At 35.4% G+C, this 27,524-nt stretch overlaps 1 protein-coding gene across 1 annotated transcript in view; it reads right to left on the reverse strand.

The window, feature by feature from the left end:
* The window catches only part of Cad87A (cadherin 87A), a 778,434-nt gene that overhangs the window by 595,798 nt on the left and 155,112 nt on the right, over positions 1-27,524 (reverse strand). The window contains exons 7-8 of the mRNA XM_090378948.1: positions 25,070-25,168; positions 1,142-1,276 (exon numbers count right to left, since the gene is read on the reverse strand). Of these exons, the coding sequence (XP_090235074.1) occupies positions 1,142-1,276; positions 25,070-25,168 (234 nt within the window). The remainder of the gene's footprint in view (positions 1-1,141; positions 1,277-25,069; positions 25,169-27,524) is intronic.

Consider the following 27,524-nt stretch of genomic DNA (forward strand, 5'->3'; position numbering starts at 1 on the left):
GACTCAAATAGTGTCAACATAATGAAAAAGAAATTAATCTTGGTTATGTAAGAACATGACTAGAAGAAGATGCAACAGTAACACCATTTCAAGAATTCTATAGGTGATTTAGGAAATGAAGTAAAAGAACACAGTAAAGAAGAAAATGTTAAATTACATATGGATGCAAGTTAACTGCCTGGATAATTTATCTAGTTTGATAATTTTGAGTGGAATTTGAAATTTTTTTTAAATTCACTCAAAATTCCAAAAATATTTCTATGTATAAGAGAAATGAAGGATAACATTAAATACAAATAGTACCTTTACTGAATAGAACATTTCCAATTTCTTCTTCTTCAAAAAAAAGAATATGACTGGGAAAGGATGGTTTTATTTGATTAAATTTAATTTATTTGTATTATACATTGTGTTACATATTTTTAATTGTATTAATTAATCTTTAATTGTGTTATACATTGAAAAAAATTATAAATTCATTAAATTTATTGTTTTATTAATATGTAACACAAACTAAGTTATTTGTGTTCCATTTGATTTGAATTTTTATATTCACGATTGTTTCAAATGTAAACATTTTCACAAAATTTTATTACTTTTCTTTCATTGTACTTGTATGCTCAAGTACTTGTGTCCTAATAAGATCAAAATTAATATATTTTGCTGAATTATGAATAAACTTGTTTTTATGAACTATGACTTAAAAATATTTATACATAAAATTAATTATATTCTATAATATGGCCTTTTCCCTAATTTAGATTACCCATCAGTCAAAATTAATGAAGATTTTGCTGTGATCAAAAATATTCACCAACTGGCTTATAGAAAGGCAAAGTTTAAACATACAAAGTTGAAAATTTTTGTAACTGGTAACATCAAATGCTTGGTGTTATGAGCCATATAATATCAGAAATGTTAGAAAGAACCCTGCAAAAACTGAGGTACTATGTGGGCATTTTATGTGTTACACATGGAGTATGTTAAAGTATGTGTATATTTAATACATCTCAATCTGACTAGACCTTCTGTAAATTTAACTTTTATAATAACATTATTATTATTAATAAAGGTTGAATCCAATGTGTTTTTATTGGACACGCTGTACATAAAAAATACTGATATATAAAAACATACTTACATCAGCAATTAATTTTACTTGATAAATATGTCTTTCAGAATAATCAAGATTTCTTCTCAAAACTAATGATGCAGATGTATGGTGAGGAGTTGCATTTTGAGATACAACAGAGAATTTTTCACAAGCATCTGTAAACTGCAAAAAAAAAATTCTTGTGGCAAATGTATTCATTATACCATGTCAGAAAAATATTAATGCAAATTGCTTTTTGTTAGTATGGCACCAATCTGGGTTAAATAAAATTCTAAATAATATTGAAAGCACTTGCAAAAGGAAATGGTATGTTTGCATAGACCATCTTGCTTCTTCTGCCAGTTTATACCTCCACAAAATGTTCAATTTTTGGAAAGAAATAAATGGCATCTAAAATATCAAAATATCTACTGCAGATATTTTGATGCTTGTTGTTATGTTGGTTTGAACAGATAAACTACCACTGAGATTGAGACATGCGTTTTTTTCTGGATAACTGGCATAATCTTGGTATGGAACTTTCTACCTGTAATCGCATGGCGAGACAGTTGATATTGCAGTGTTTTCAGCTAATTCGTTGGCTGGAATAATCAACTGTTTGTCCCTACTGGCATAGTTCTTATATATTATTGGCAGAACTTGATTCTTTGATTTTCAACTTGATTCTTGATTTTCAACTTATCTACAATATTCAGCAAACTTCATGTAGTTACTGACAAGCCCTTTTCACTATTAACCAGCTTGAGTTTAGTATAACCCAAGAAATACAATAGGCATACTGATATCCAGATGCATGACCTTGCATTTCCAGTATTAAAACTTAGCAGCCATTTCTCAGCCAATCCAAGTAAGCCATGTGTAACATACTCCGACTGCTGTCATTAACAATGCTGCCTACCCTTGTATCATTAACAAACTTAGATATTAAACTTGAAATATATATATATCAAGATTACTATAAAAACAGTAAGAGGCCAAGCACTAATAAATAAGTGTTCTGTTTATATTCTGGCATGACCCACACACACACTAAATGGCCAAAAAATTACAGAAGGCAATTGACACCAATTGCAGAAGGCAATTGGTGTCAATAGATAATTAAATGTACAGTATACAAATTTAAGAAGGAAAAAACATGGTATGATCACAAGTTCCTTGTTAGGATCTGGGATCAGATAAATGCTGTATGCTTTCCTTGAGCTTTTTAGCCAATCCAGACATTGGGAAGACATATGATCTTTTAAATTTTCAAAAGGTTATTGCTGAAATACATTTAGCAGGATCTACAACTGAGAAAACAAAGGAAATCACTGGTGTGGTAAAACCAACCAATCCAAAAGCATACAATTAGTAGAATATAAAAAGGGAATGTAGCTTTAAAAGGAAGAAATGCAGCAGAAAGTGTGAACCCCAAGAACAAGACCATGAGAAATTAAAGCGAATTGTGTATCAGAATAAAGAGCAAAGAAAGACCCATTTCCAACAAAACTATGTGGAAAGAGTTAAAAAATTTGGGATCTGGTAGTCATGTGGCTTATAAAAAAACCACTTCTTACTATATTGTTGAATTTGTTGCTGTATTTGGATTTTTTGGCACAAGGGTCTCTTGGGCCATATTGTGCCTAACTTCTTTCTATAAAAAATCAAAAGATTCAACTGAATTATTGCTGCCAATACAGAGACTGGACTGTAGAACAGTGGAAAAATATCATGTGTTCTGATGAACGTGATTCACACATTTTTGCACCAATGGTGTGGTGAAAGTGTAGCATGAACCATGCTAATTTTTTCAAGACATGAAAGAATCCATCACAAACCCAGGATAGAATGGATGTTCATTGAATGGTTCAACGAACATTTCCAAGATTTCCAACATCTACCTCGACTGTCTAATTCTCCAGATCTGAATCCAATTGAGATAATTTTGGAACATGTTAGAAAGTGCAGTTCCACTTTGTACTTTTCTACTGTTCACAATACAGCAGTTGACAAATATACTGATGCAAGAATGGTCAAATCCAGAATTAAAATTCCTCAGACACATAGTGGAATCCATGCTGTGATATGTACAGGCTACAATTCAGGTAAAAGGTAGCCCTACTAGATATTGAATAGCGGTTTCTAATTTTTCCTAATAAAAGGTTTCTAATTTTTAAAAATTTTTATTATCATATAACAATATTTAGTGTTTACATGGATTTGCTGGAATAACTGCTTCCTATATCAAGCAGAGGGGGCTTAGAGGGAGACATTCTGTGTGTCATCGGACACTCAGTCTAAAACACTGATAGATCCAATATCTTTCTATTTCAGAAGATTTAGGAGAAGTCTGGTTGACCCCCCCTCCCTAAAATCCACTCATACACACCTTCTCGATGGTAAGCCCTGTTACGTCACTTGGGTAGCAACGAATGTTAGAGTGGTTCCCTTCAAGATGCCTGGTCAGCGTGAAGAGGAAAAGACCAAACCCTCCAGCACATGACAGCACAACGAAACAAATGGCCAAGCGGCTTTCACTCCCCCTCTTACGGCAGCGAGAGGATCAGAGTGGAAGCAGAGGGTACTAAGAATCTCTGGGTACGATCAGGCTGCTATGCACGGAAACTGAACTTGGCCTGTTACAACGTACGATCACTCATCGGTGAAGAGATGAAACTAGAGCTGGAAAAAGAATTAGAAAATGTAAATTGGAATATCATCGGTTTGGCTGAAACAAGAACAAGAAATGAATCACTTATAAGTTTATCAAGTGGAAATCTGCTGATACACCAATGGAAACAGTGAAAGGAGTGAAGGTGGAGTTGGCTTTCTGGTCCATAAAGATATAAAAAACAACATTTTGGAATTCAAAAGTACATCATCAAGGATGTCAAGACTACTACTACTCAGGATTTCTAAGACGTATAAGCTAAAGTTTATAATGATTTATGCACCAACATCGAGCCATGGTGATTTATTTATTTCGTATGATGTGATCAATACACGAAGGAACCAGTTTTTTCTTACTTCCTTCATGTATTGTGGCCGGGATATCCAACCAACCGGTTGGTTCGTGCTTTCCAGCCCGAGGCGGGAATCGAACCCGCGACCTTTGGGTTGCCAGGCAGGCACTTTACTTACCCGGCTAGCCTGGTTGGCAGCCATGATGATGAAGAGGTTGAAGAAATGTACACTGAAATTGAGAGTCTTTTAGATGAACAGAAAACTCACTACACTATCATTATGGGGGACTTCAATGCTAACGTTGGAAAGAGACAAAACAGCACAGAAAGGGGAACTATAGGAAATTTTGGAATTGGTGAAAGAAATGAAAGAGGTGAAAGACTTGTGGAATTTGCAGAATCTCAAGGACTGTCAGTAATGAACACTTTTTTCAAGAAAAGGGTGAACAGAAAGTGGACATGGAAGAGTCCAAATGGATTAACAACTAATGAAATCGACTTCATCCTCACTAACAGAAGATATATCGTGAATGATGTTACTATCCTGAATGAGGTAAATGCTGGAGGTAAATGCTTTGTATTAAATAATACAAAGATCTTTGAGATGACAGAAGAGGAGAAAAAGCAGTATGTACTGGAACTTAAGAACAAGTTTGAGCTTCTGCAGACTGTTCAGGACCAATATATCGACAAGGAATAGTACAACTTCTGAAAGTGATAAAGCCCAAGAAACCTATAGGTCAAAAGAAAACCAAAGAAGAAAAAATCAGTCAAGAAATATTTGTCATGATGAACCGAAGATGACAAATGAAGAACAAGAAAAACACTGACAGGGAGAAAATTGAGTATACTGAGTTATGCAAAGCCATTAGAAAGAGACTCAGAGAGGACATAAGAAAATTTAACACAAGAAAGTAGAACAAGCATTAAGGGAAAACAAAGGATTTAAATCAGCAGCCATGAGCAGTAATACAGAAAGACAAATGATACTGAAACTGAAGAACAGCAATGGGGTACTTATGAATAGCAGAGAAGGCATAATTCAAATAGCAGAAGACTACTATAAAGAGTTATACAAGGAGCGAGGGAATGATGCCAGCAGTGGGGAAGATGGATCGCAAATTAGTAACACATACAACATACCTGATATCCTTCCTGATGAGGTAGAACATGTGTTGAAGAAAATGAAGAATCAGAAAGCCCCGGGGGAAGATGAAGTTACTGTAGAGTTGTTAAAATTGGGAGGAAGAGACATGACACAAAAACTGGCAAGACTCTTCACAAAATACATTAGAAAGGTGTGGCACCTAAGGAGCGGAATAATGCAATCATAGTTTTGTTGCATAAGAAAGGAGATAAATCAGAAATTGGAAATTATAGACCAATTAGCTTGTTATCCCACATCTACAAGTTGTTCACAAGGGTCATTACGAACAGATTAGAAAGAATACTTGATGAGAATCAACCAAAACAGCAAGCTGGCTTTAGGACAGGATTCTCAACTATGGATCACCTTCACATAATGTCACAGCTAATGGAGAAGGCAAATTAATATAAAGAAGTGTTCAGAGCCGCTAAGTGGATTTTTCTTATTTATTGATTTGAAATTATTGTTTTTCTAAAACTTTTGATTTAAATTTAGTAGTAAAGCATTATTTTGTGATTTTCTGATTAATCTGGTGTATTTCTTCTTTACTCGGCCTTGTAATTGCATAAAAGTACCGGTAAGGGTATCAAATCCACGTGTTACAAGTTGCAGATCCGCTGAACGAGAAGTTTTTTAGCCATATTTAGCCGCTTTATTGACCATTTTTACATCAAATTATTTTCTATAAGTAGTTTATAGACCTAGTCAGGATCGTTAGTTTATTCTGAATTGAGACAGCGAAATTTGAAAGTTAATTAATACTTAAGTGTCCGTAGATTTACCGTTCGTAACTTTCCGCCTTTGTTGTACGATACGTTATATACCGAACTAGATAGCGTTAGTATAGTATAGGTTATAATATTGTCAGTTGATCGGTAGAATCTATTAAATTCGTTGTCAATTAAATTGTACTTTTAACTAAATACATATAACGACTTAGATTACAAACGTAACATAATTAATTAATACATAACTGATACGGAAGTTATATAAAGGGAACTCGTAGATAATTAATACTTGACACTGAAAAATATATATACTGTTATAACTGTGTTGGGATACAAGTTTAGGGTTATAATTTTGAACTGAAATTGAAATTTTATTGAAATTAATCGAAATCATGACTCAGACCAGAGAAGCAAAGCAAAAGGCTCAAGCTAATGGTAGTGCTGTGTCTCAGAGGAGAACTGAGGGGGCGCAGTTGCCTTCTGAATCACAGCCTTTTAAAATGCACTGCTTGCATGATTTTTGTGGAGCATTCAGGTACGGGACATGATATTGCCATGAGGGATGTCTTTGTGTGCGTGTGCGATACAAGGAGTGTAACGAAATCAGGCACCAACTCAGCGTCGTTATGGGTGTATATGAGAGCTTGAAGGACAGGGTGGATGCCCTCGAAGGAACTAAATTGAGGGGCCCATCAAGCTCTCAGCTGCCCACATCAATGCCAGAGCTTGCACTTGGTCATCACCCAACACAGCGGTAACCCCCTAGGCAGAATGCACTGGTCCCACAGGAACTAGTAGTTGTTGGTGACTCTATTGTCAGGGAAACGGGGAACATGCTTTGTAAAAAGGATAGGTGGAACAGGACCAGGGTATGTCTGCCAGGGGCAAAGGTTTATGACATTGTAGAGCGGATATCATCTTTTAAGGGCACAAAAGGTGATATAGTTGTACACGTTGGCACTAATCATATCAAGAGTAGGAGACCAGCAGAATTACTTAACAAGTACAGGTCACTGTTGAAAAAAAGCTGTGAATTAGGGTTGAATTTGAAAGTGTCTGCAATTCTGCCCAGACACGATAGGAGGGAGTATATGATGAGAGCCTTGTCGATCAATTCGGCCCTGGAAAGATTGTGCAAGGCTCAAGGGGTAGAATTTTTTTCAGCCTGGACTTTACTTGTAAACAGGAGAGACTGCTTCTACAGGGATGGGATACACTTAAATAGAAAGGGTGCAAGAATATTTGCTGATGCTATCGAGGCAGTGTTAAGTGGGTCAGAAATCTGCTAGCATGGGAGGATGTTGTTGTTTTGGTTTTTAGGAGCATTAACAACTAAGGCCATATTGCTCCGGGATATGCAGTGGTCGTTCCCTGACCTTGACGCATCTTCCGTATTTGGTGGTGACGGGCTCGAACCCCGGTCTAATCAAGAAGCATGTGATATGCACTACTGCTCCTTCTCACCTGGCTACGGAATGCCTTTTTGGGGGGGGGGGGGAATACAAAGACTAATAGATTAACAGTAGCCACTTGCAGAGTTGAAAGTAATTCTTGCACTGCTTCTATCGGAATGAGCAAGAAGACAGGAAAACAAGATGCAAGATGTTTCAGAGATTGCTGAGAGTCACTGCGGTACAAGTAAACACATGGGTTGTGTTAGGGTAGCTAAGAATAGGAACATGTGCATTTATAGTTGCGTGTACACCAATGCTAGGAGTTTGGTAAATAAATTTGATGAATTTGAGGTATTGCTCTAAGCATCAAAGGCAGATATTGTTGGGATATCAGAGACGTGGTGTCACACAGATATAAGGAATGCAGAACTGGAATTTGGGGAGTAAGTCTACAGAAAGGATAGACAGGATAGGAAGGGAGGAGGGGTTATGCTATTAGTTAAGAAACACATAAAATCCAAGGATGTGAAGCCAGTCAACATTGCTGGATAGTGCAGCGTCGAGTCAGTTCGGTGCGACATAAGCATTGGGAGATCAAAATTGAGAGTAGGAGTATGCTATAGGCCTAATGACTCTGATGAGTATAATAAGAAAATGTACAGGGAAATAGAGTGGGCCAGTAAATCAGAGAGTCTTATAATGGGAGATTTTAATTTCCCAGATATTGACTGGAATTTGTGGGTTGGTCACTTACACACTAGCAAGGCTTTTGTGGATTTATTGGATGATTGTTTTCTACATCAGCATGTTCGGGAGGCAACTAGAGGGAGTAATACTCTTGATTTGATTATTAGTAGTGATTCTTCATGCATTAAGAATCTGCAGGTAAATGAACCACTAGGTGGCAGTGATCACAGTGTGCTGAAGTAGGATTTATTCAAAGAGGTAACTACCATCAGGGGTAAGGGGAAGGGTTACTGCTTTCGTAAAGGCGACAACGATGGTCTGAGACACTATTTAAATTCTATACAGTGGGACCAACTGATGATGTTACCAACAGCAAATTCAAAATGGGAAGCATTCAGGGAACTTGTCTTGGAAGCTACTAGGCTTTACATACCAACTAAGAAATACTGTTCAAAGTTTAGGCCTAAATGGATGTCAGATGAACTAATGAGACAGATGGCAGAGAAGAAAAATGCATGGGATACATATAAATTAACACATGACACAGAAGCCTATGATAGATATAAGCTGGTCTGTAACCAAGTCACAAAGGAGGTTAGACAGGCAAAGGCAGATTATGAGAAATCTTTGTAAAGGATGCAAAGAAAAACAGCAAAGAGTTCTTTACTTATGTAAACTCTAGAAGGAAGGGGATTAATCAGATTGGTCCACTTGATATCGATGGTTCAACTGTTGATGATCCTGCTCAGGTGGCTAACAAACTAAATGAATATTTTGCATCGGCATTCACACATGAGGAGTTATTCAGTGAGGGGAATGCCAGGGGTGTATTCAACTCTATCAGTAAGCTAGATAATCTTGTAATAACTGACAGTAAAGTGGAGGAGAAATTGTTGAAGGTAAACACAAGAAAGGCACCTGGGGTGGATGGGATCTATCCAGTTATATTAAAGGAGGCAGCAAAGGAAGTAAGCAAACCCTTAGCCATAATTATGAGAGCTTTCTTGGACTCAGGGGAGGTGCCCATAGACTAGAGATGTGCAAATGTGACCCCAATTCACAAATGAGGATCAAAGGCTGACACAAGTAATTATAGACCTGTGAGTTTAACTTCTGTTCCAGGAAAATTAATGCAGGCACTGGTTAAAGAAGCACTGCAGGATCCTCTAGACAAGACTTCAGTTATAGCTCGGACACAGCATGGTTTTGTTAATGGGAAGTCTTGCCTGACCAATTTGATTGGATACTATGATGCAGTCACAAAAGAGCTGGATGCAGGTAATAACTTTGATATTTGCACAAATGGGAGCAGTGTGGCATTGGAGGCAAATTGCTGCTATGGATAAAGGGGTGGTTGAGGGGGAGAAGACAGAGAGTGGTAATCAAAGGACACTGCTCATCATGGACTAATGTTATTAGTGGAGTCCCTCAGGGTCCATTATTGTTTTCTGTATTTGTAAATAATATTGATGATGGTATATCAAGTTTAATGTCCAAGTTTGCAGACGATACAAAAGTTGGCAGGGTTGTTAAGGACACTACTGACGCTATGCTGCTGCAACAGGATCTGGAAAGGTTGAGCAGATGGGCTGAAAGGTGGCAAATGAAGTTTAACATTGACAAATGTAAAGTACTACATATTGGAAACAGCAACCCCAGAGCAACGTATCAACTCTGTGGTACTACACTGACAGTGGTAGAGAATGAAAAGGACCTGGGGGTAATTGTGTAGGCAAATATGAAGTTTTCTGAGCAGTGCAGATGGTCTGCAAGAGTAGCTCATGGTGTCTTGTCAATGATATACAGCATTTTTTCTAGCAGGGATAAGGAGGTGATTATCCCCTTGTATAAGGCAATGGTCAGACCACACCTTGAGTACTGTATACAGATCTGGAGGCCTCATTTTGAGAAGGATGTAGAGCTGCTGGAACGAATACAGAGAAGGGCAACAAGATTAGTGAATGGAACAAAGGGTTGCTCTTACGAAGAAAGGCTTACGTTTTGCAAATTACTGTGTCTGGAGACTAGGCACCGGCGAGGTGATCTGATTGAGGTGTATAAAGCGTTGAATGGTTTGAGCATGCTCAATGCTAATGGGATTCTTCCCCTTGCTCAGAATAATTACCTGAGAGGGCATAAATTCAAATTGAAGAAAGACAGATGTAGGGTAGATGTGCGGAAATTCGCCTTTAGCCAGCGGGTAATTGGTTGGTGGAACAGACTTCCATCCCTTGTTGTGGAAGTTGATAGCCTAAATAAATTTAAGGCTCAGCTGGACAGGTATTTTGAACGAACGTAGGGGTGAAGTGGAAGTTTTTTTTTTTTTTTTTTTTTGGCTGATGCTGCATAAGCTTGCTTTCTTGTATCATATGCCTCTACTAATGCTATTCTGTTTTACTTGACTCTACTGGAGACGTAAGTCAACAAGAACAGTTATCGGTTACATTCAGATTTGTGTATATTTGATGCTAAAGTTGAGATTTGTGAAAATTTTGTCACATTTTTAACTGTTAACGATACAAATGGAAACGGTTTATTTGACAGATTGGAAGCATTATTAAAAGAATTATGCTAAGAATTATTAATAGAATTATGCATACCAATTGAAAATTGTCAAGGACAATGATACGATTATGGGTCAAACATGAAAGGTATCAATAAAGGAGTTCAGGCACAGTTTTTGAAGGAAAACCCTAAAGCAATATATACTCCCTGTGCATGCCACAATATAAACCTTGTTTTAGGTGATATTGCCAAATCTTCCGAACTTGGAGTAAATTTTTCAAGACAATACAACAAATATATACTTTATTTTCCTCATCGACATCTCATTGGGATCTATTGAAAAAACACATAACACAGTATACACCAAAACCTTTGTCAGACACTAGATGGGAGTGTCGTATGAATAGTGTTAAAGAATATGGCTTCAACTGGTGGAATTTTTTTCAGCATTGAATGAAATTCAAGAAAAAGTTTCCGACAATGATCTAAAAGTAGAAATCAGGAGCACTGAGAAACATATGCATGAATTTGAATTTATTTTAAGTCTTGTAATTTGGTATGAATTAAAAAAGTTAATTTCATTAGTAAATTGTTGCAAAGTTCAACAATGCATATAGATATAGCAGTGAGGCATTTGGAAGAGTTAATTCATTTCTAAAGTACAGTAATAACCCGAAGTTATGTGATAGGTGGGTCCGACGAAAATCGCTTAAGCCGGGCTACAACTTTGCATATAAATACATATAAATTTTGTTTAATTGGGACTAACAAAAACACTAGTTTAGAAGAAAAATAATTAATAAAATTGCAGTTATTTATACATATTAATACAAAATATGTATTAAAAAAATAAATGAGTTACATAAAAAAGTTATTTCGATGTCGATGGCTTCATAAAATCTAACAAATTCGTCTGATGACACAGCGCCTTCTTTTTTTCAAGCAGAATTTCTTTGTAGCAAGTTAATTTTTTTATTCCTTGCTTTGTAGCTATAACGCGTTTTTCGTTGGAGTCTGTGTTCTAAAATTTTTAAGCCCTTTTCAATTGAGCTGAGGACCTTCTGTCAAACTTGCAATTGTCATGTGCTCTACTGGTGGAACTGGGTCTGAAGTGTCAGATACTTCAGTGACGTTTTGCTCACGCATCTCTATGAGCTCATTCATTGTCAGCTCCTGACTATGTGAATCCAACAGCTCGTTGACATCATCACGATTGACTTCCAAATCTAATTGCCTGGCAAGATTAACAACTTCTTCTATCACATGAGCGACATGATCAGTTTCTGGCATTGTTTTCATCTCGTTTTTGAAAAAAAAAAATGAACAAAGTTTCTTCCAGAGACCATTCAATGTTGTTTTTGTGAATTTCATCCCAAGATTCTTCAATGATTCTTACGGCATCTAAAACATTGAATTGTTTCCAAAAGTCTTTAACAGATATCTCACTTTTGTCTCATAGCTTCATTCAGACGTGCAAACGAACGCCTCGTGTAGTAAGCCTTGAATGTTTTGATGACTCCCTGGTCCATCGGTTGAAGCAAGCTAGTTGTGTTTGGAGGCAAAAACACAACTTTCACACATGGATCGAAATTAATTAGGGTGGCAGGAGGGTGACCGGGTGCATTGTCAATAAGAAGCATCACTTTAAATGGAATCTGTTTAGACTTGCAATAACGTTCAACTTCGGGTATGAAGTGGTGACCAAACCAGTCCTCAAAAACGGAAGCTGTCACCCAAGCTTTATGATTTGACTTCCAAATCACTCGTAAGCTAATTTTAGATATACACCAAATGAAAAAATCAAGAACAGCGTAACTCCGAGTTCGTGTAAGTCGGGGTATTACTGTATAGGGAAAATGGATATGTCTCTTGTTTAGCAACAGCTAAACAGTTATGTGTGAGGAACTAAACATTGATATTTCCTTCAAGGAAAAGTGTGTTGGTCGAAAAAGAAGACTTTTCGATCATGAAGGTAGAGATGATCCCATATGATTAAACCCAGAAGAAATTTATAAAATCAATTTCTTTTCATTAATTGTTGATGCTGCCATAGTATCGTTTGAAAAACATTTTAAATTGTATAAAGAACAAGAAGATAACTTTGGTTTTTTGTATGATCTCAGAAAATTGTGAGTCATGCCTGAAGTTGACCAAAAACAACAACTAGAAAATTTTTGTTCAATATTTAATACAGACGTTAACAAAATTATTTTTTTATGAGGAAATTAAAATGTTCAGAACCATTGTACCCATCAATTTCACGTCTTGAAGTATTGCAGTACATATACTCCACGTTTTTAATTGAGTTGTACCCTAATATTACAACAGCTTTAAGGATAATATTAACAAGTCCCGTGACAGCAGCTTCAAGCGAAAGATCATTTTCAAAATTAAAACTAATAAAGAACTACCTGAGATCGTCAATCTGTCAAGAAAGGCTTACTTCATTATCATTAATATAAATTGAGCATGAATTGGCAGATAAAATAAATTACGATGATATAGTGAGTGATTTTGCGGCAGGGGCCAGCAAAATGTATATGTAATTTTATTTATTTCCTTGTTTTGTGCAATAATATTTGATAAATAAATACAGGTGATCATAAATGAATGATAGTCAGGTGACAACAAATTATCCACAATGTTATTAAAACTATATTCTGTTTTCCTAAAGTTGATCCAAACTATTTCTTAAAATGACAGCATATATCAAAGTAATGTCAAGAATTAATTTTATCATTCAACTTTGGCTGTACGTTACATCATTTACAATTTTGGTTACTGGGTATATTTAGAAGAGTTCTTTTATTTATTTAATTTATAACAATTATCAGTCATTTTTATGACTATAATTCTTAATTAATAATGGATTTATATCAAGTTGGCGGCACACGTCATATTTCTATGAAGCGGCACACTTCAATAAGTTTTGATAACCCTGTAGTTATTTATGCAACAAGAGTTGCATAAATGGTGTATTATTTCACGAATTCATATAAATCTATAAAACACTTTTTACTTGAGTTGCATATAATATTTTTTCTATGCCCGTAATTAAAACAGTTTGAAAGGAATATTTGACATTTGTAATGGAATGGCATAACCTAACGAAAACTGTATAATATGAATTCTACCATTTGTCATTACTATTTCCCGAAGTTGAAAATTATTGGTTTAAAATTACTCATAACCATGACAATCAGTGCGTAAGAGTGAAATAATGATATGTAATGGACTTTTATTGCACTCTTCCTTATTTTTTTTTTTTAAATGTTAGAAAAGCCACTACTTTAAACATGCATATGAATGAAATATAAGGTACTGTTTATCTCAGGTGTAGAAAAAACTAATTTATTGATATTTTTGGATAATTGTTTGTTTGGATCATTACTGATCGTTTTTCTTTCTTTATTTTTGTTTTTGTAATGGAAATGCACGTGATATTACTAGTCAATTGTTTATTATTTATCAGTATATTAATATTGATCATCTTGCATGAAATAAATATGTAATAAGTATAAAAAAGTTTGAAACATTGATTAATCCCCTCCCCCTTTTTAGTCCGAACTTCCTATACTGTTTGTCTCACCTTGCACAGGGTCGCACAAAGCTTGCGGCCAACTCTGTGTATAATGAAACATTTTCTGATTGCCATGGTCCATAAATCCCACAAGATCAGCAATTAAGGATTTATGAACCAGATCTCAGTAAAGTATAATGGCAATCTAAAAAAAATTTTTTAAATAAAAATAACAGAAGGTAAATAATAAAATAAAATAAATTGCCTATTTGTCTCCCTCCTCACGTAGATGTCTATCCAGACGACCCTGAACTTCCCCAAAGCTGTGAGCCTTGACCATTTTGTAGCAACTTATCTAAATATCTTTTCTGGAATGAATTTATGGTCCCCGGTTCTGGAATCATTTATACAGTGAAAATTCCACATTCATTTTATTTTCACCTCTCAGAGCCTTATACACCTCAAACTAAGAGAACTTCATGTCTGACTGTATCATAAATCTCAAATCCCTTTATTCCTGTATTGTTTTTAGTTCAACCCCCATCATGTGTAAAATCCAATTTGGGGCCACCATTCCCAAATGTAAGACCTTGAACTTTAAAACAGAGCTGCCACTATCATGACCATCAGTGAAGTCTAACCAAGTCATTTAAAAAAAGTCTTGCTTGGCACTGATGATCAACTACTCTACCAATCCATCTGTAAATTTTGATGTCCTGTATTCTTCTTTCAATGTCGCATAGGGAAATCAAGAACAGCAGTGACCCAGCACTTACCCCTGGGGGAAACCCACTTCTTATGCTAGCCCAGTCTGAAGAATAAACATTAATCATAACTGTCTGTCCTGCAGCCATCCTACAATCCAGCTAGGGATATCCCGTCTGACTCCAACTTGTTCCAGATGTTCCACAAAAAGATGTATTTATTCAACAAGTTAACCAAGTAGTGAATAACATAAAAGAAACGCGACTTCCTAAATTGAATACACATGAGAGTTCAGCTTTACGAGAACTTCGGGGAAATAAGGACATTATTATACAGAGGGCAGATAAAGGAGATACAATGGTAATACTAGATAAACATGATTATATTAATAAGTTAGATTCAGTTGTGTCAGATACCTCCACTTATCGTGAAGTAGACCCGGCACTGTTTACCAATTTGGTCAATCAATACAATAAAACGTTAACCATGTATCGAAAAAATGACTACATTACTATGGTTCAGTTAAAGGAATTGAAGTCCAGAACATACAATATTCCTGCACTTTTCGGTCAGGTAAAATTACACAAGACTGGATTTCTTATTCGACCTATTGTTTCCTACAGGAACTCGGCATTTTCATCCTTAGCCACACATGTATATAACATTATAAAACCCTTTAGACAGGTAATACAATTTGGGATTAAGAACTACGATACATTATTTAATAATCTTAAAGACTGTAGACTCGGCGACAATGACAATTTATTCTCACTAGATGTTACCTCGTTATATACGAATGTAAACGTTGAATACACATTAGATATTATTTGGGATAGGTTAAATAAAAACTCGACACTGATTAATTATACGAAGCTACCTATTAAGGAAATTTTTCACTTAATTAAAATGTTAGTTGAGGCCAACTACATCACCTTTTGAGACAAGGTGTACAAATTTTTGGATTACCAATGGGTTTGAGCCTGAGTGGCTTAATGTCAAAGATCTATCTCTCAACGACTGAGCATATACATTTGACACCTTTTCGACCCCGTATCACATACTATGGGAGGTATTTAGACAATGTTCTATTTATTACCGATAGTAGTACTATCCAAGACGTTTTACATTCGTTTAATAATATTCATCCGTATGTATCCGTATCCTCCCTTTGTATCCAGGATACGGATACAAAGTCATTAAACTTTCTAAATTTCACGCTTACCCGGGACTCGAATAAAATATAATTTAGCATCTATCGAAAACCTACAAACACCGGTATGCTTCTACATTATGTTAGCTATCACCCGTTCACCTACAAAAAATCGATTATCAATTTCTAAATGCCTATAAATATTCAACGACGGAATCTGCTTTGGACTCAGAAATACAAATATTAACTAGCAGATTCTTAAACAGGGGTTATTCCATTACCACAATAAACTGAATTAGGGTACAGGCTAAGGATAGGATACAAAATACTACACCAATCAACAATAGTAATATCAAAAAATACTTTATTTCTGTCCCATATGTTGAACAGTGGCACAAACAGCTTAACAGATTCTTTAAAGATACCGAATTTAAAATTGTAGCTAGGCCAATATGGAAGTTACACACTATACTGAACAATCGATCGGTTATTTCCGCATTGGCAACACAAATTAATGATCTGGTATACAACATTTCTTGCGGTGATTGCGACTCGTCTTACCAAGGTTCGACGCGATTTTCTCTTAATATTCATGTAAATCAACATGAAGCCTCAGTTCGTGCTTCTCATTCAGCAGCGTCAGAATTAGCTTTTTATGCCATTAACGAAAAACATAACTTTTTATTTAACGAGGCCAAAATACTTAACATTCAACGTAATTATACACAACTATTAATTGCAGAAACCGTTGAAATTAAATTACACGAGAATTCTGTTAATGTTTGGTGGCCATATTTGATCTCCGATGCATGGACCTTTACGCGCATGCGCAAAGACAAATAATCACTATTTAAGTTTCAGGTTTAACCCGATTCGGTAATTTTCATTCCTGTGATCACGACATACGGTCGAAAAGCGTTGTCAGCTTCAGGAAGGAAAATCGTTTTGAATATTTTCGTTAGATTCTTTTAATTGTGTTAATTTGATTTTTAATTGTTTTAATTGATTTGGATTGTGTTAAATTGATTATTTAATTATTTATATTTTACTCTAATGTACCAGTAAGTTGTCGATTTTTTTGTTTTTTCCATTTTAATTTCTGGAGGGTATCATACGGAAGTGTTCTACGTACTATATTCAGGTAGACTCCTCTTATTATTTTACTAATTCACATATGTGAAAAACTCCTTTTCCTTACTTCTCTCTTACCCAGCAATTTCTCATAATCTGCCTTTGCCAACCTAGCCTTTTGTGTGGTTAACAGACTAGTTTGTGGTTGTTATTAAGCTTCAGTACTTTTAATCATTCTGTAACATTTCTATGCCACCTTTTTTCTTTTCTATTAAACTGGCGAGTTCATTACTCTTCCATTGTGGAATTCTCCTCATGCTATAAAAGCAACCTAAGCATGACAAAAGCTTTCCTAGATTCAGAAATTATGCACATTAGTATAGAATCTACATAGTGTAAGATAGTTGGAAGCAAATATATAATGAGAGTAGAAGTAATCTAGCAAGTGTGAGTGCCATATTATGGGTGATTTCAATTTGTCCCTAATGGATTTGAGAAAGAGGAAGGGTAACTCACCATGGGGAAAAAAAAATTTAAATCAAATATCACTGTTATTTATATCAACATCTTAGAAAAAGTATTAGGGGCAAGAATATCCTAGACTTGATCATCACCCATAGCCCAGATGACATCATAGAGTTGACAGTACAAGAACCATTAGCAGGAAGTGATCGATGAGTTCGAATTTGGATGATGGGGAGAGGAAAACAGAGAGAGAGAGAGTAGCTGTTAAAGGCAAAGGAAGCTTTTAATTTCAGGAATTTCCTCACTACTTAAGTTAATCTACATGGCTTTTGGCATATAGTCCCTAATATCGTGTCTGGGCAGAATTCTAAACACACATACATTCCACTAGCTCATGCCATTTTTTTTTTTTTTTTTTTCCAGCATGGGACCATGTTTAACAAATCATCAGTTGATGTGTGTTTAATATCAACAGTCGGTACATGAATAATAATGCTTGCTTTATCCTACCTTTGAAATGTGACAGTCTGTTGGTGGCAGGGTTGTTAATGACAGTAATGGCAGTGTGCTACTGCAACAGGATCTAGATAATTTGGGTAGATGGGCTAAGAAGTGGCAACTGAAGTTTAACCTTGACAAATGCAAAGTACTGCATATGGGTAGAAGTAAGCCGAGAGAAAATTACCAACTGTGTGGTACTACACTTAAGGTGGTAGAAAATGAAAAAGACCTGGGATTAATTGTGCAGTCAGATATGAAGTTTTCTGAACGGTGCAGACAGGCTGTCAGGGTAGGTCATGGGGTTTTGTCGATGATATATAGGAATTTTGCTAGCAGGGAAAAGGAGGTGATTATCCCTCTGTATAAGGCAATGGTCAGGCCACGTCTTGAGTACTGCGTACAGGTCTGGAGCCCTCATTTTAGGAAGGATGTAGATTTACTTGAGCGTGTACAGAGAAGGGCAACAAGATTGGTGAGGGGAATGAAGGGATCCTCTTACCAAGAGAGGCTTAAGTTCTGCAAATTGCAGTGGCTGGAGACTAGGCACTGCGCGGTGATCTGATTGAGGTGTATAAGGCCTTGAATGGGTTGAGCACGCTGAATTCTGATGGGATCCTTCCACTTGTTCAGATTACGAACCTAAGGGGGCATAAATTCAAATTAAGAAAAGACAGATGTAGAATAGATGTGCGAAAATTTGCCTTTAGCCAGCGGGTGGTTAATTGCTGGAACAAACTTCCATCTGTCGTTGTGGAAGTTGATAGGTTAAATGAATTTAAGGAGGAACTGGACAGGCATTTGGAGGGGATGATGTTTTTTTTTGGCTGATGCTGCATAAGCTCATACACATGCTTTCTTGCATCACATGCCACTACTACTACTACTACATCATTAATCACTGCTCCTGGCAAACATACCCTAGTTCTAGTCCACCTAAATTTATTGCAAAAAATGTTGCCCATTTCCTCGACAATGGATTCTCCCAAAAGAACTCCAGAGGAATTTGCACTTGATTATTTTATTCTGAGGCTTCCATCAAAGTGTATCGCTTGGCAGATCTAGAATCTTGAGTCCATGACAAGTTTCCCAGTAACATTTGTCTCTAGAGGAAGCACTGATTTCTTCAGTGATTCAAATTCTTCTAATAATACACCAAATTTTAATTTGAGATTCTTACTCTCCAATCTCAAATCTGGAACAAAGAATTGTCAATTGTGCTATGATTGGCTCAAATGACAACTGAGCTAATCATATAGTTAACTGTTTCAAAGATACAGAAAAATCCACTTGCAGTAGTGCCAAGAATATCATGATTGGACAGCAGAAGAATGGACAGAAGTCATGTGGTCAGACAAATCATGTTACACTTGGTTTTGCACTGAAGGTAGGCAAAGAGTGTGGTGAGAATCTCACACAGCAATGGACTCTGCTTGCCTTGTTAAGACAATCCAAGCATCTGCTTGGATTATCTTAACTGTATCCATGTACAGGGAACATTTTGTTTGCATAGACTGGGCCATTGACACCAGTGGAAGGTTGAATGTCATTTAATCTTTAACTGGTATAAATGACATACAGGTACACTGGTGTGCTTCTTTCCCACTGAAAATGTTGAAATGTTCAACAGACTCCAATAACAATCAATATATATTAATTAATAAGAATTGGAAAATGAAATGCAATAAGAATAAAAAATATATTTGTTGTTTTTGCTAATGTAATTCCACTTATAGCCATCTGAAGATGAATAAACTGTGTGTGTGTGTGTGTGTGTGTGTGTGTGTGTGTGTGTGTGTGTGTGTGTGTGTGTGTGTGTGTGTGTGTGTGTGTGTTAACTACAAAATATTAATTAATAGTCTATACTGAACTATTTATCAAATAGTTATATACCATGTAAGTATATGAATGTATTATCTTCATTTATTATTGATTATTTCATTACATATACAATTTTCTAATACCTTTGTCTTCTCAGCCATCCACCTAGGAAACCATATGAGATACACAGTACCACATCTAATACCACGCATGTGTGCGTGTGTGTGTAAAAGGGGAGCCAAAATTTTAAAATTTAGTAGGTGTTCTCCCTCTTGGGGAGGGATAACAGAGAAAGACTACTTACTAAATATTTCCCAATCACCCTTTGGTTCCTTTGACTATTATTTGATTATAGAAACAACACTGATCAACAGGAACACAAGGCTATATTCTTCCCTTCTCCTTATGCAATTCTTTGCATAATCCATATTTAAACTAACTTTTTTGCAACTTTGATTTCATTTATATCTCAATTTTTTGTCTGATGACAGGATTCAACATTGAATCCAGAAATGTTGCCAATTTTCAAGTACTTCTATTGTGCAGGAATTTAAATTACTTAATGTAATGCTTTGTACACAATAAACTTTACTTGATAACGAAATTTCACATGATATAATTTGTATTATTCACATTTCAAATAATTTCATCACAAAATTTAATTCCAATGAAAAGACATTGTATAAAAATCTTAACTGCATGAAAAATTGTATATTATCAGAGCAGGGGCCTAAAAATATAAATCAGTCCATAATATAAATTTACTCATGGGATTAGGCCTGATAAGGCAGATTATGAGAAAACTTTAGCAAAGAGTTCAAAGAACCCTGAACAGCAGTTAAAGGAATCTACTATACTTAGCCACTTGATATCTATGGAACAAGGTAACAGTGCTGATGGTCCTGTACCAGTTCCTGATAAGATGAATAACTATCATCATCCGCATTCACATGTGAGGATATGTTTAAACTTGAGGATACTAACCTAAAACATTTGTGAGTTGAATAATTATAATAACTGAAAAGGGTCTAGAAGCAAAATTATTATATTTAAGGTAAACAGGCCATTAGGAATCTATCCAATTATATTGAAAGGAGTGGCAAAAGAGGTTGGCAAACTTTTTGCTTATTATAACGAGGCTATCCTTGAATTCAGATGAATCCCCTATTTAAAAAAAATAAATAATAAATATATATATATATATATATATAAAATAAATTTACATAGAATTTTATTCACAAATTATCATAAATTACAAAGATTGTTTCAAAAAAAGATTGGATTTTTAAACTGGCTGTGAATAATGAAATGTAATTATAATATCTTAATTTTAATAGTTCTGAAGTATGAGTGCATTCGATAATATTGTTTTTATATTGTATAAACTTTTCATTTGAAACAATTTTGTCTATGTATACAGACAGTGGTGAGCTATAGTGGGCTCATTGTTATATTTTTTGAAAATTTGCGAGCCCATTGTTGAGACAATCATTTATTTTACAAATGAAATCCTGAATTCAATTATTGAGTATCCAGAGCAGAAACTATGGCGGGGCAAGAGGGGGCTCCATCCCCAGCATTTTAATGGCAATCAATCGGTTATGTATTTTAAAATTGCTTCATTTTTGATTTAATTACAGTTGGACCTCTGTTTAACGAACTTCTTTATAGCGTATTTTTTTGATTCCCCTTGGTAATTACATTTAAAATAGTTTCCGTTGAACGAAGAAAATTCCCAGGTATAATGAATGGATTAGGAGAGACAACTCTGTATGCATTGTTCTCACCTCTGGCCTTTAGGTAATTAGAAAGCGTGAATTAAGGGTGAAGGGGATTACCGTTTCACAACGTTAGTGGTGTCCACAAAACCTATGCAGTCCGAGAAGTCACGCTCATCAATCTGCTTTCCATAGTCAGTCAGAGGATTAAGAAGATTCCCTACACGGATGATAGCCCCTGGTCAACCTGTGTTGTGGTTCCCCTTTACTCTGACATATGGGCATATGTTTTTCAGAGAAGTGAGTGATCCATGCCTTCCAGTAAATTTCTCCTGTCTATGTTTACTTGGTCACAGTAGATGAATATTCATGTGAATTTGACATTTTACACAGTATTCAAAGAACTAGTGACAGTAGCAACGTTGGGGGAGGGATATTATATATAATATCCCTAAGTTTATATAATATACTAAGATATTATATAAACTTTACGAAGATGAAATGTTGGAAGATTTTGAAACTTTGTCATGCCTTTCTTTGTGTAGAAAATGTTCTAAAATATAATGGCATACAGGCAATTAAAAAAAAACCAAAAAAACTGTATTACCAATCTACAAAAAACTAGTACGAATTAAGGATGATTGCTAAAGAAATTGATGTGGAAACTATAAAGATCGGTCGTGTGCTTGGGCCACAATGGGCAGCTTGTAGCTTGCAGACGTCAATTGCGGGTTGGAGGAATTATCCCGCTTTGTGTAAACATTTTGAATCAGAAGTTGAATATTTGGGATTATTAAATTGCCTTTTAAATTTGGAATTTCTTAAAAATTTGGCATGAATGATCAACATCTTGCAGGAGCTCTCTTACCATTCAGAAGCTTTACAGAATCACAATGGTAAAGTAAAAAAGTAAAGTGCAGCCATTATCAACCCACTGCAGGATGGAAGCCTCCTCAACAATTCATGCTGAGGGAAATGGACCATAATCTACCACGCTGGTCCAGTCATTACAATGGTAAAAGCATATAAATTAATTATTTGAACTATCAATGCTATTGCTAATTTGAAAAATTCTGAAGGAAATTATGAAGCTAAAATTGAGAGCATGTTGAAGTGGAAAGAATTTGAAGGAATCAAAATCGATAGTAAAAAAATTACCTTGTGACAAGTTATTAATGCATTGTTTTATCCTTAAAGGATAATATTGTGACAATTAAACACGTTCCAGATTATGATGACCATCATCTAAATGGAAAACCATTGCTTCAATTTGATCCGGATCGTTACATCAAATCATTCCTCCATAATTATCGCTCAGCTATTGAGCAAAGCAGAAGATCGACAACAAATATTAATAAAGAAGTAAATTGGCAATTTTTAGAATAAATTTTTCTGGAATATTTGGGAAATAATTTTTTTTCACGTAATCTGTGATATTTTGTGTACTTTTTCTAGAAAGTTTGTTTTTTTATGTAATATTTGTTTTTATATTGTGGCATGTTTTGTGATAGTTTTTATGTTATTTGTGATATGGGAAATATTTCATGTTATTTTTTATTCCCAATATTAAAATTTTATCTTGAAAAAAATGTATCCATTATATTTCCCTAGTTGTTAAAAAAAAGACGAATAAAAAAGTTGCACAAGTGCCGAGCACGCGTGGTAGATGGTTTATGCGAAACATCCTTCACATTTCTTTTAGGTATTTTGATTTATATATATTGATTACGAAATAAGAGATTTTTATTGTAAATATTTTATTAATCATTCACAGGTTTTCATAATTTCTAGAAGACAAGATACAATGGATTTATGATAACTAAAGTAAGAGATGTATACCTGTGAGTGCAACGTATCTAAATATATGTGTAAAACAGCACCGATTGATGTACCGATCTTGTAGTTGAAGCAACATACGCAGCTGTTAGGGGCACTTAACAATGGAATGTAACAAAAATGCAAGACGAAAAAAATAAATTGTTGACAAATATTTGTATTGTTGCAATCATACTTACTGCAGTAGTAACTTCAGGAAGCAAAATTCTAAAAATTTAGAACTCCAGACACTGTCGTATCCAGTTATCATCATTAGGTGAGGCATAAAGACCAGGTTTTTAAGTTTTTTTTTTTTTTTTTTTTTTTAGATAGACCTAGGAATGTTTTACACATTCACTTATACACATGATTAAGGAGGTAATAAGCTGCATCTGTCCACCCCCCCTAAATCAGCCCCTAACTGGAGACATCATGCCGGTCACGAAAAATGTGTCACATGCTCTAATCACACTACTAGTAGTGTGAGTGTGGAAAGCGCCTCTGGTGGAAGCCGCGGATGACGTCACTTCCGTGACAATTAAATTTACTGGATAGAAAGTCGGAAAAATTGCGAGCCCATTGTTAAAATATTCACAGCTCACCATTGTGTACAGACACAAAGCAATGCCCTAACTTGTACTTAGATTAAAATTTTCAAAACTTGAGGCTTTGTAGTTCTTAAAATTCTGAGTTTGAAATTGAAACCTTTTGGCACTCTCATATTGTGGAAATAAGCAGAGGGTGCGCTGTTAATTTGTTTACATGGGGTTTGAACAAGAAGAATTTCAGATAAAGGATCATTCCTGGTTAAAATAGTCTGTTAAATTTTATCATAAATATTTTAACAAGAGGGATTATATAATCCCCAATTTTTGAGGATTATCTAATATATCTCATATCTTATCTAATAATCTTCAAAAGGGACTAAAATCATCCCAAAAATTTAACAAGGGGCTTGTGTGAACTGCCCAGCACATCCATGGAAATAAGTCGCAACTGGGTTGTCAGCTCATTTGGTTTTTTGGTTATTTGGTGCATGCAAACACGCCTGCCCAATTGTGGGTGTAATAGCTATCCCAAAATGGTGCCATCTGGGTGGTAAAGTGAGAACAAGTAACAATATGCTTCTTTATATGGGAAGCATTTCTCATTCATGATATAAGAATAGGAGAAGTTCACAATATGCCTTAAAATGATGCCTTATCTGCCTTATTAATTAATTAATTAACTTATTATTATTAGTCACATGGTGCAAGGAAGCCTGAGGCTTATGCTGCACCAGCCACAAAGAAAGAGAAGAATGATCATATCCAACTCAGGACTGTGGGTGTGCCAAGCTCATACTCACCAGATGAGATCCCCTGGGGTTAGTTTGTTTCAATTTTATGTACTAGTAAAATGATCCAATGCACTAATTTGTACTTATTTTAAAATTTTCATAGTTTGAGGCTTTGCAGCCCTTTCTATGAATTTTACTAGTTATTATTATTATTATTATTATTTTATTTATTTTTTTAAGAATATTTAAAGAAATAAATGTATAACAAATGCATTAGTGATACTACTGTGTAAAGAAAATTTTATATGGTAGAATAACATAGGGTCTACACAAGAAAAGCACATATTAGAAATGGACACATACACAGCCAAATAGCCAAATACAATGAAGATTTTGAAAACTGGGGAAAAATCATTGCGTTCATAATTCATAGATGTAATGATCATAACTGTTAAAAGACAATTTTATCTGTACTTAATCATGCTTTTAAAAAACATCAAGTAATAATACCTGAGAATGAAAGGCACAGCGAATCTGTAGGATGTTACCCACATCATCAGCATCTGTAACAGTTATACCACTAAATACAGTAGTCCCTAAAAGAGCATCCTACAATGAAACAAAAATAACTTCTCAATTACTTATTCATTTCTATTTTTTTGTGATGCTATCACAATTATTTAATAAAGTTATGTAAAAAAGTAACTTTACTCATATAATATAAATTTACTCATATAATAACTTAATTTTACATTCTAAACAAAGATCACAATGTATCTAGACATATATAAAAAAGTTAAAAACTGAAGTAGTTTATGCCTTTTAAAGACTCATACAAGAAGAATTTACTAATGCATATTGATAAAGGTACAATAAAAACTATGCAATATGTGTAAAATATTTTACAGTATGAGGTCTTAAAAACTATAAAATGCTTCATTTAATTTCCTACACCTGGCATCTTTCATATCATGCAAATATTTCACTTCTGGGTTGCATACCCATTCACTCTGGGTGCCTATCTACCCACTGATGAAGGAAAAATTATTCGCAAAATGGTGCCATCTCTTCGGTGGCACTCAAAACTCAGATGCAAATAATAATAGTATCTCTACAGTGGAAGCATTATTCATTCAAAAGTGCATAGATAGGCAACTTGTGAAGAATTTCACAATAAGAGATATTATAATGATGCCACTTTTATAGCATTAGCAAAGGCACATGATGCAAGAAAGCAAGCTTATATTGAATCAGCCAAAAAAAAAAAAAAAAAAAAAAAAAAAAAAACCACCTTTATTTCACTAGCTCCAAATTTTTGTCAAGTTCTGCCTTGAATCTATTTAAGCTATCAACTTCTACAACGACAGATGGAAGTTTGTTCTAGCAATCAACCACCCATAGGCTAAAGGCAAACTTCCGCACATCTATTCTACAACCGTCTTTCCTCAATTTGAATTTATGCCCTCTCAGGCGATTAATCTGAGCAAAATAAAGAAGAATCCCATCAGCATTGAGCATGCTCAAACCATTCAATCAGAATGGTTTGAGCATGCTCAATTCAAATCAAAGAAATCAATTCAAATGCTCAATTCAATCAAACCATTCAGCATTGAGCATGCTCAAATCATTCAATACACCTCAATCAGATCACCTCGCAGGTGCCTAGTCTCCAGTAATTTGCAAAACTTAAGCCTTTCTTCGTAAGAGCAACCCTTTGTTCCATTCACTAATCTTGTTGCCCTTCTCTGTACTCATTCCAACAGCTCTACATCCTTCTTAAAATGAGGCCTCCAGACCTGTATACAGTACTGAAGGTGTGGCCTGATCATCGCCTTATACAAAGGGATAATCACCTCCTTATCCCTGCTGGAAAAATTCCTGTATATCATTGACAAGATACCATGAGCTACTCTTGCAGACCGTCTGCACTACTCACAAAACTTCATATCTGACTGCACAATTACCCCCAGGTCCTTTTCATTCTCTACCACTGTCAGTGTGGTACCACACAGTTGATACGTTACTCTGGGATTACTGCTTCCCATATGTAGTACTTTACATTTATCAATGTTAAACTTCATTTGCCAACTCTCAGCCCATCTGCTCAACTTTTCTAGATCCTTTTGCAGCAGTGTACTGTTATTAACAACCCTGCCCAACTTCGACATTAAGCCTGATATATCATCATCATCAATATCGTTTATAAATACAGAAAACAACAATGGACCAAACACTGAACCCTGAGGGACTAAACTAATAACATTAGTCCACAAAGAGCAGTGTCCATTGATTACCACTCTCTGTCTTCTCCCATTCAACCATCCCTTTATCCATAGCAGCAATTTGCCTCCAATGCTACACTGCTCCAATTTGTGCAGAAGCCTTCTATGTGCAATAGTATCAAAGGTTTTTCTAAGATCCAAATATATGATATCAAAGTTATTCTTTGCTTCCAGTTCCTTTGTGACTACATTATAGTATACAATCAAATTAGTTAGACAAGACCTCCCCTTAACAAACCCATGCTGTGTCCGAGCTATAACTGAAGTCTTGCCTAGATGATCCTGCAATGCTTCTTTAACCAGTGCCTCCATTAATTTCCCTGGAACAGAAGTTAAACTAAGAGGTCTGTAATTACCTGTCTCCCTTTGATTCTCCTTTGTGGATTGGGGTCACATTTGCGCATCTCCAGTCCATGGATACCTCCCCTGAGTCCAAGGAAGCTCTCATAATTATGGCTAAGAGTTTGCTTACTTCCTTTGCGGTCTCCTTTAATATAACTGGATAGATTCCATCCACCCCAGGTGCCTTTCTTGTGTTTACCTTCAACAATTTCTCCTCCACTTTACTCTCAGTTATTATAAGATTACCTAGCTTACTGCCAGAGTTGAATGCACCTCTGGCATTCCTCTCCTTGAATAACTCCTCATGTGTAAATGTCGATGCAAAATATTCATTTAGTTTG

The sequence above is a fragment of the Mastigoproctus giganteus genome, chromosome 8 (genome assembly GCF_048544385.1).
Source record: "Mastigoproctus giganteus isolate SK-2022 chromosome 8, ASM4854438v1, whole genome shotgun sequence".
NCBI classification, from domain to species: Eukaryota; Metazoa; Arthropoda; class Arachnida; order Uropygi; family Thelyphonidae; genus Mastigoproctus; species Mastigoproctus giganteus.